Below are 10,307 nucleotides of genomic sequence, written 5' to 3'. Positions count from 1 at the left end.
GAACATGGTATGTACTGGCTCATATATGGATTTTAGATCTAGAGTAAAGGATCACCAGCCTATAATTCACACCACCAGAGGAACTAGGATATAAGGTGTATTCTAAGAGATTCATATAAAGTCCCTCACAGAAGGGGGAAGGAACAAGTCCCCCAGAGCTCAGGGGAAGTGGGGGGGTAGCAAATGGAGAGAGAAGTAGGAGAAAACGAGGGGGAGGAAAGGAAAACATGTGCGACCAGGAAGATTGAGCCTGGTTAGGAATAGAAAACAGGAAAGAGAGAGAGAAAGACAGAGACACAGAGAGAGAACATAAAAGAGGGAGCCAATATTGGCTTGAAGATAAAATTGAACACAAAGTAAGGTCTAGAGAACTACAAGACTGCTCCCAACTAACAATTTGAGCTTCTGTGGAAAGGCTATCATAAATGCCCTTCCTGGAGAGTGAGATCAACAACTAACTTATCCATGTAGCCCTCAACTAATGCCTGTTGGAAACAGGATCAAACACTCATGCATAAACACTGAGTCGAACTAGAACCCAGATGCAGATGGAGAGGACAAGACCATGCGGCAGAAACACATACAGACAGCTTACCTGAACGAGGAGGAGCTAAAGGCCACTAGACTGATAGCTGGGAAGCCAGCATGGGACTGACTCAGGCCCCCCTGAATATGGGTCTCAGCCAGAAGGACTGAGCAGTCTAAGGGACCTCAGACAGTGGAGCCAGGATGTATCCCTGGTGCACAAAAGGACCTTGGTAACACATCCCCCATGGAGGGATAACTGCCTTAATCTAGAGACAGGAGAGAAGCCCTAGTCCCTACTTCACATGACCTGTCAGATCTACATGACCCCAACTGGATGGCATTCCCCTACATATGGAATTGGGGGGGGGATGAGAAGGGAGGTTGGTTAGAGTGCATTTGAGAGGGCAGAGAGAGTAAAAGGGAGGGAAGGAGAGAGGGAGGGAGGGAGGGAGAGGGAACTGGGATCGACATGTAAAATAATAAATTTTAAAAAAAAAATGCTTTGACTCCAAAATTTAAGTTGAAGGACAAGTTACTGGGGAAAAGTATTTCTATTTTTGTTTCCACAGAAAATGAAAAGATGTGGATTCCTTCCAGACTAATGTGGTTTGATCAAGCCAGAACTCCTGAAACAGAGTACAAGGTGATCCTACATTCAAACAGCTGGACAAAGCAGCCTTACAGACTACAACCAGGATTTCTGAATCTTCTTCGAATCCCCCATGACAGCGCCCCTTACCAGCAGGAAGTAGTTTGGAAAGAACAACGCCCAAATTCCCAAATTCATTTAAATGGACTTTGTTATATAAAATAAATTAAAATAAATAAATAAATAAATGCTCAGCTAATAGCTCAGGCTTATTACTAACTAGTTCTTACATTTTACATTAAACCCATATCCCTTATTTATGTTCTGCCCCATGGTATTACCTTTATTAGCATGGTACATTCATCTCCTGCTCCCTCTGCATCTGCGTGGTGACCCCTCACCCTGCCCTTCTCCTTCCTATCATCCTACCTATACTTCCTACCTGGCTACTGGCCAATTTGAATTTTATTAAACCTATTTGAGTTAGAAATCTTTACAGTGTACAAGAGGATTATTCCATAGCAGATGTGAAAAGGGTATTTGATAAAATTCAATATCCCTTCATTATAAAATTTCTAAACCAACATATAGTATGAAAAAAACCCAATGTAATAAAGATCATGGCAAATAAGTAACTAACATATTTTAGTAGGGGGAAAACCAAAAGCTTCCTAAGATTTGAAACAAGATAAGGACACCCACTTTCACCATGTATATTCAACACCGTACTGAAAATCCTAAACAGGGCAATGAAGAAAGAAAAACAAATAAAGGGTATAAAATTGTGAAGAAGGAAGTTAAACAGTCACTATTTGTGGGTTGAATAATCTGGAATGATCTTATATGTAGAAAGTAGTCCCAAACTATTAAAGATACAAATTCAGCAAAATTTCAGAATACAACATTCAAACTTGGTAGGATTGATATATACCAATCAAGAAAATAATTTATAATAGGTATAAAACAAAATTTTTGCAAAGCCAGGAGAAATTTCTTCAACAAAAACTATAAACACATCTAAAATAAATTTAGGAGGGGACAGACACAAACAAATGGGAAGTCATCCCACATTAGTGGATTGCAAAAAATCAATATTATTTTAATGTTCACACTGCCCAAAACTAATTGTAGATTCAATACAGTCTTTATCAAAATACTAGAAACAATATTTGATGAACGAAAAAGAAAAGCCTAAAATTAAATTACACCATAAAAAAATACACTTCAAGGCTGTAATAATCAAGGGAATATGTAATATCACCAAGTGTGGTGGTACATGTCTTTAATCCCTTCACTCTGGAGGCAGAAGCAAGCAGATCTCTGTGAGTTCAAAGACAGCCTTATTTACATAGAGTTCTAGGACCAGCAGGGCTACACAGAGACACCCTGGGGGCAGGAGGGATTAATGAACATTGGCATAAAACAGGTATATAAGGTCAATGGAAGAGAATAGTGAACCTAGAAATAAACCTATGAATTTAGGACATACTTCAATAAGTAGCCCTAGGAAAATTGGATAGCTGCATGCAGAAGACAAGCCAAATACACAATTTTTTATAATATAAGCATATTTTTACATTGTGCTCATTCTTAAATAAATTTCATTGTCGGTTTGTCAATATTAAAAAGAAAAGACTTAAATTAAACCCCACTCTTTACAAAAATCAACACAAAAGGGATTGAAGTTTGAAATGTAAGATCTAAAACTATGAACCACTAGAAATAAAAATAGGGTAAATGTTTCCAGTCGTTGGAATAGACAAAGATCTATTTCGCTAAGACACCCCAAAAACATAAGAAATTAAGAGAGAAAAGAAAGAAAAAATGGATGGGTACCAAACTAAAAAGCTTCGGCTTAGAAAAGGCAATCTCTAGAATGGGAGAAAATATTTGCAAACTATATCTGATGGTAGTTAACATCCAGAATACTTAAATTCAAATAAATATAATGAAGATATAAATAAAATAAAAAACAAACTACCTAATAATCCAGTTGAAATGGGCTATATAATTATTTCATAAAGGAAAGCATACAAAGGGTCAATAAGTGTGTGTAAAAATATACATCACTAATCTGGAAGGAAGCCCAAATCAAAATCTGAGTTATCTCCTCCCAGTGGGAACCGTGGTTCTTGTCAGAAACAAGATAACGAACAGTGGTGGGGGTGTGGAGAAGTCAGTGTGTAGCTTGTGGGGAAAAGAGAAACAGAACTGTCTTAGGATCCAGCAATCCCACTACTGGGAATGTGTCAGAAAAAGACAGGAGGGTCAGGACTGGAGAGCAAAGCTGGCTGGACTTGAGCCTGGGAGCAAGCGTTCCTCTGTATTCCCCACTTGTTTCAGGATGGGGCTTGACTGGGATGCGTAAGCCAAATCGTTTCCTCCTCCAGCTGTTTCTCCAGCTCCTCCTCGGGTCTCTCTGGAACCAGAGACGTTCCAGGAGAGTTCTTTGCCCAGACTGGCGAGGGCGGGTGCGGGTGCAGGCAGAAAGTGTCTCCTGGTGCCCCGCAGGTACCTGGGACAGCCGCCTCCGACTCCCGCCCTCCGAGCTTTGAGGGAGCCTTAAGTGCAGCGCGCAGACGCTCAGGACCAGGCTCGGAAACCCTGACCGGAGCCGGCGGCAGTTGCGCAGGCGCAGGCCTCCTAGGATCCGCTCACCAGATTTCTACAGCTGCGCAGGCGCAGTCAGTGCTTCTGGCATCCGCTCAGCCCGACGCCGTCGGGGGAGAGGAGGAGTTGGGGGAGGGTTCTTGTCTGCAAGAACCTAGCGCCCTCTAGCGGAAGGCCGCCGCGCAGGCGCAAGTCGGTGCCCGCCCGGCCGCTTCACCCCGCCACCGGCTTCAAACGGCACTCAAGAGGACGCTAGCGCGCAGGCGCAGTCTGTGCTTTCTGGCAGCGGCTCGGCCCCGCCCACGGAGCCCTGAACCCTTGGCCGGCAGACCGGCGCGTAGGCGCAGTGTGGCGGTGGCGTATGGCAGGGTGGCTCCAGGACTCCTAGCAGGGGGTTTGTGAGGTACGGCTGTATTCCTCAGGGGCTGACGGGCCGCAGCGGCGGACCCGGAGCTCTGGCGGCAACACGGAGGCCCAGGCTGCGTCCGAGGGCTCGGGGCCGGGCGCCGCTGGTCCCGAGTCGGCCCCTCCGGTGACAGTGCTGGTGATGCGGCAGGACGAGGCCGCGGCGGACGGCGCTCCAAGGCCCGGCCCGGCGGGGAGCGAGGCGGCGGCAGCGGCGGACGCCGAGGACGAGGCAGGGGACGACGACGCCGACCTGCTGGACACATCGGACCCCGCGGGCGGCGGCGAGAGTGCGGCCAGCCCCGAGGAGCTGGAGGACGAGGGTGCGGAGGGCGGCGGCGGCGGGACGCGCAGGCGGGGCGCCAAGACCTGCACCTACCAGGGCTGCCGCGAAACCACCAGCCAGGTGGCCAAGCAGCGCAAGCCCTGGATGTGCAAGAAGCACCGCAACAAGATGTACAAGGACAAGTACAAGAAGAAGAAGAGCGACCAGGCCCTGGGCTCTGGCGGCGCCTCGGCGGCCAGCACGGGCAACGTCAAGCTGGAGGTATGCGCCTCGGGCCCCGGGCCAGGGCAGGTGGGTGCAACCCCAGTCTTCACGAATGTAAGGGGAAGGGTCATCTTCCACTCAGGTGAGCAGGCAGCGGGACCCCCAGCTGGCATTGGTACTTTGGAGGTGATCTGCCCCTCTTGTCAGTAACCCCTACCTAGTCTATCTACCCTGTGACATCCTGCATGTTTACATACCCGGTTCTTAGTTGTAAGTAACTTTAGTGCTCCCATCCTTTTCTTAACCATCCCTCCCCCGGGAAAGTTGGCTTGTTGGTGGGGTGGTGAGTCACAGAGCACTTTGGGGTCGCTTGATGTGAATCCCATGGGAGGGTAAAAGGCAGTGTGCACTGCATTTGGGATTCTGCTGCTAGCTGTGTGGACTTGGGCCCCTTATTCGCCTCGCTTAAGTTTCGGCTCCTTCATCTGTTGGCCCAAGCAGTATTTCTTCAGATATATTTTCGTTAGGTGAAGATTTTAATTGGTGTGCAATTCCGCTCAAACTCAGAAAAACCCACCTGTGTGTTGGAGCTGTTTAAAGTGAAAAAGAATCCCTAAAAAGTGGAAAGACTCCTTACATTTGTGGAAGTTTGGCCTGAACGACTCAAAGTTGTTTCTACTACAAGCCTCTTTGATTTTGTGGTATTACCATCCACATAATATTACGTATTCCGCACATAAACCAAACAGTCCTATAAATAAGGGTAACTGGGGAGAGTTAGAAGAATTGTCTTTGCTTTCTGTGATATTAGAATTCTCTTTATAGTTTGTAATGCTTTTAGAGTAAAACAGGTATGCATGGAAGATTTTTATAACCGAGGTTTTCTAATATCTCATAATGAAGGGAAAGGGATATTCAGGAGCCAGCAGATAAAAGGAAAAGACCAAGAAAAGATAATATTACCAAATAAAGATAACACTACTAAATTCAAGTAATGTCTGGCCTCTTGGTAAAGCATTTTTGTTTAAGTACAGAAAGTTCTTTGCATGTGCCAGGCCCTAGAGTCAACCCTTAGCCAGGTTTCTCCCAGTTTACATTGTCATGTTGTGGTTTTATTAGGGACAGAATGTTTCCTTTAACTTCAGCAACATGTTATATAAGGAAAAGGTAAATATTTAGGTTCTTTCATATTTGGGGGTAAGCACTGCTAATTTTTTATGGGAGTTGATGTCTCAGGATAAGGTTGCTATTGCAGAATGTGCCTGTTTGCTCTGTACTGTGAATTCCAGCCCCTCCAGCCAGTTTACTCAGAAAGCTGCATTGTTTGCTTCTGTGAGCAGTATTTTACTGCCTCTCCCTCCGTGGGGGTGTGAATCAGGTGTAAATCCAGTATCTCAGTAGCAGTAGATTGCCTCTGAATTCATTTATTTTGTCCAAAAGCGGGCAGACTATTTTGACTTAAATTGTTCTGTGTGAGGAGAATTTGGTTTCACTTGCCATTGTATTGAATATTGAAAAGAGCTTAAAGGTAATTTCCCCTCTGCCCAGTATATTTGATTTGAGACCTTATAGGAGACTAAAGAATCCCAGGTTGGAAAGCCTGCAGGGAAGAGGAGTCTTACTTTGAATAAATTGCCAGCATGCTGCCTATGACTTACCAAAAGGCTCTCCTAAGTTTCACAGAAACTGAATAAAAGGAAGAAAATCAAAGACATGTTCATTATAACTGAATTGCCTGTTGTAATGGATTACAATATAATGTTAAATGTCCTTTCATTGTTGCCAGGAAAGTACAGACAACATACTCTCCATTGTCAAGCAAAGAACAGGATCTTTTGGGGATCGCCCTGCAAGGCCTACTCTTTTAGAACAAGTGTTAAATCAGAAAAGACTGGTAAGTGTTTTCTCATAAAGTAATTGCAGACCTGTTAGAAAGAACTGCTGGTTCTTGTTCTCAATGGAACTGGTTTCCCTTTGTAAGACTTTAAAAGTTGTTCACTACACTGATGCCCTCTCTCCCCCAGGACTGCAGCAGAAGCACCCTGATCCCTGTTGCTTCACTAACTAACCTTTGCGCAAGATGAGATTTTAAAACAGACTCTAAATATGTGAAATAGTACTGTATTTTATTGAAATATAATTACTAATATTTAATAATGGTCTCTGATATAAAACTGATAGAAATGATCATAAATCAATCAGGAAAGGAGTAATTGTTTGATAAATACTGGAATATTTGAATAGTAATTTGAAGGAAAGAAAGAATTTAAACCATACTTAATATATAAGTTTTTGGTAGAATATTAGAAATTTTTTTTAAAAATGAATTTAGATTTTATCTCAAAATTCCACAGTGAGGTTTTATCATATCAAGGAATCATGAAGAAGAGATTTAAACTTTACAACATAAATATGTAGACAAAGACAGTGCTGAAAATTAAACTGCAAAGTGACATGGGAGTAATGGGGCAACAGATGCAAAAGAGCGATACTGTGTTTGATACTTTGTTACAACATCCCACCACTTGAAAGACTCAGGCCAGGGGTGCTGCCTTGACTTAAAAGCAGACCTGATCTCAAACAAGCAAACAAAAATATGATAATTCTACTAATAATCCATTTTCCCTCTCTTTAAGTCATTACTAAGAAGTCCAGAAGTTGTCCAGTTTCTACAGAAACAGCAGCAGCTATTAAATCAGCAGGTTTTGGAACAAAGACAGCAGCAGTTTCCAGGAGCACCAGTATGAGGGCCCAGCACCTCTGACTTATTTTACTCTAAGGGATGAATGGACTTTGACACTAATGGTGATGCCCTGATAACCAGGCACTGGTGGTGCACACCTGGCATCCCTGCACTTGGGAGGCTGAGCCAAGAGGATTCCGAGTTCAAGCCAGCCTGGGCTACAAAGCAAGCTTCTGTCTCAAAAAAAGAGGCAGAGAGGGGCTGTTAAAAGTATTTTCCTATAAATGTGCGTGTGCATTTGGGGATAAATAAGTATTGCATTTTTGCATCTAATCCTTTCAGATCACCATGAGTTTGAAAAAAGTCACCTTTACAGTTTCTAATGCTTTTTTAGTTGTGCTTACTGAAGCTCATGAGGCAGTTGCTTTCTGTGGAAGTCATAGTTCATGTAATCTCAGTTCATCTAGCACCATGATTCTCATCATGAGGCATGGAAAAGAACAGTGTGTTTTGGGTTGTCGTATTGACATTAAACATAGCTAGGCTGGAGTGAGGGGCCAGGAATACTGCATGTTCTTCAGTGTGTGAGATACTACCACAACTAAACGTTACCTTGTTATTAATCACCTCAGCTGCAATGATAGGCTGAGATCAGAGTACCATGGTCAGGTTCTTGTAATAACCTTTCTTTATAGTTGAGGCTGCAGATGTGATAGCTAAACACGGTTATACCTGTGAGGAAAGTGGTTACTAATCTCTTTTCATGTAAACTAGAGAGAATGCATTGAAGTTGGCACCTCTATTGCTAGTGTCACTCTCCTTTAAAGCACACCATCTCTATTGAATTTGTGAACAGTTTAGAAACACTCTGCCTGCCAAGGCCAGGGAAGAATTGGTCTTCTTGGATGTGTTTTTAATGTTCTTCATAAAGGAGAGCCTGAAAATGGTTTGTCAGTGGTTTTCAAAACCAAACTACTTTAACACTTATTCCTAAGTACTGTTAAAGGAGTCATGAATTATTTGGATTTGTATGTATGTGTACTTTCTCGTAGGAAAACTTTAAAAAGACAAAAATACCATAAGATAAAGAATCATATGTCAGGAGTATATCCAGGGGTAGGTTAATAAAGGTGTCTCAAGGTGGACTCTGCAGAAATGTGTTAATTGGTTGATTCCTAAGTTCTAAAATGTATTTGATGTTAAACTTACAGCTACTACAATAAGTACTCAAAGGGCTGGGGATGCATTTGCCTAGCATGTGCAAGGCCATCAGTTCAATCCCCTGCATCACCACAACATTAAAAGAAAAAAAAGAAAAGGAAAAAACACAAGGAAAATGATGTTTTTCTTCAGTTTGTGTTGTATATTTGTGTATCTGAAAAAGACCCTTTTGCAAAAATTATTAAAGTCCAGTTTCTGACCTTTAGTTTTTGTTGTACTTATTTCTTTAGTTGCTTCATACTAGTTATAGAGGGATTAATTTACTGTTTGGTACTGTACTTAAAGTATTGGGAGCGTTATTGTTTCTCTAGACTTGCAGGTCTGTCCACTCTGCAACCCATGGCACACCTATCCCAGGATAGCTATGAATATGCACAGCACATTTGTAGTGACAGTGTCATGTTGCAGTATCAAAAGGTTGGACATCCCTGACAGAACTTGTTAACTTTGGTAGCAAAATAACCCAGCTTAATACTTCTTCAGTTATAGAGTAAGAAAGGTGTAACTTTAATAGAGATAAATGAAGGGATTAGATTATGTTTTAAGAACTTGGAGATGGCTTAAATACTTGTTAAGTCCTAAAGTAGATCACCAAGGGGTTTGGAATCTTTCTCTGGGATATTAAGTATAAAGTAGATACCCTCTCATGAATTTAGATAGGAATTAGAACAGTTTCCAATATAACTTAATTATTAGCTGTCACATTTAATTTAAGCTGTCCCTTAAAACCTATCAGTAAGGTTTTTGCTTTAGAGTAGATGTATTGCAGTTTGACTACATTCCCCCATTCTATATACTCACGAGTTTTGACTTGTAGCTTCTTCCACCAACAGGTTTTTATTTACCTGTCCCTTAATTCAGGATTAACTGACATGAGTCTTATTTTAACCAGAATAGAGCTGAAGAATTAACAGTGTGCCAGCCTTAAGACAACCTCTGAGGGTTTTGAACAATTACACTTATATTTTTAGAGTCCCACCCAGTTACTGTGGTAACAAGTCCTAGCCTACACAATAAATCTGAGATAAATCAAAGGTCTATGGTCTGATCTCTGTACTACCTGATAGTCTAACACTTATGCGACATAAGCTATCATCTCCTGAGAGAGAAGTTTGATGACAGTCTAGGCCAGCTAAGCCTTGCTTAGATGTATAAATCTACCCTGTGATCTGTCGATGGTAAACAAGTTACTGAAGGCTTAGGAACGAAAACCATAGGGTTTGGAGCAGTCTAGTTGATACTTAGTAAGTAAATGGTACTCTTAGTAGTTATTTTTCACCAGATAACAAATTTTAAAATTGGTTAACTCCGGTAGAGAAGATAGTGAAGACTACATAGTAAGCTCTTACCCTGTAAGAAGTAGATGAGGTGGTGGATGGGCACAGGATTCTGGAGGCTTCAAGGAAAGGGAAATGTACCAAGCCCCCAAGATCTAGAAAAACTTTTTTTTTTTCCCCTCTAGTGTCTCCAGACTCAGTGCTGTCAGCACCTTACATTGGCACAGAGAGACTGGTTTCAGACTTGCGGCTTTCAGAACTCTGAAATAATATTGTCTTGTGGTATTTAAACAGCCGTAAGGCAGGAGGGCTTAACTCATGTTCTATGTATTGCCTGCCTAGAAATGCTTGCTTTTTGTTTTCTGTGAGAATATTAGCTTGTATGCCAAGCCACTAAACCACAAGCAAAAATACTTTTAACTGTAAGAATGTATATTACTCAGTTTAAAAGGCATTCTCCGGTATTCTAAGACAGACAGTACTGACTCTAAGTTGTATAGTCTC

At 42.3% G+C, this 10,307-nt stretch overlaps 1 protein-coding gene across 2 annotated transcripts; it reads left to right on the top strand.

Annotated features, from left to right (window-relative positions):
• The first annotated feature begins 4,112 nt into the window (after positions 1-4,112).
• Positions 4,113-8,731, top strand: Rfxap (regulatory factor X associated protein). 2 transcript variants are annotated; one of them, XM_051176958.1, is made up of 3 exons: positions 4,113-4,709; positions 6,409-6,516; positions 7,259-8,731. In XM_051176958.1, exons 1-3 carry the CDS (start codon positions 4,275-4,277, stop codon positions 7,367-7,369), a joined length of 654 nt encoding a protein of 217 aa, XP_051032915.1. In that variant the 5' UTR covers positions 4,113-4,274; the 3' UTR covers positions 7,370-8,731. The 2 variants fall into 2 exon arrangements, with proteins under 2 accessions (XP_051032915.1, XP_051032916.1); XM_051176959.1 differs by having other exon boundaries at positions 4,115-4,679.
• The last annotated feature ends 1,576 nt before the right edge of the window (positions 8,732-10,307 follow it).

Source organism: Phodopus roborovskii, unplaced genomic scaffold (genome assembly GCF_943737965.1).
Source record: "Phodopus roborovskii unplaced genomic scaffold, PHOROB, whole genome shotgun sequence".
NCBI classification, from domain to species: Eukaryota; Metazoa; Chordata; class Mammalia; order Rodentia; family Cricetidae; genus Phodopus; species Phodopus roborovskii.
The sequence above is the reverse complement of the archived record's forward strand: the minus strand, read 5'-3'. Positions and strand labels throughout refer to the sequence as shown.

Bases quoted from the DNA above. Each gene is read 5' to 3' on its own strand.
- Rfxap (XM_051176958.1), top strand. From the start codon at position 4,275: ATGCGGCAGGACGAGGCCGCGGCGGACGGCGCTCCAAGGCCCGGCCCG. The intron at 4,710-6,408 runs GTGGGTGCAACC...CATTGTTGCCAG, and splicing joins CGGGCCCCGGGCCAGGGCAG to GAAAGTACAGACAACATACT. The intron at 6,517-7,258 runs GTAAGTGTTTTC...CCTCTCTTTAAG, and splicing joins TGTTAAATCAGAAAAGACTG to TCATTACTAAGAAGTCCAGA.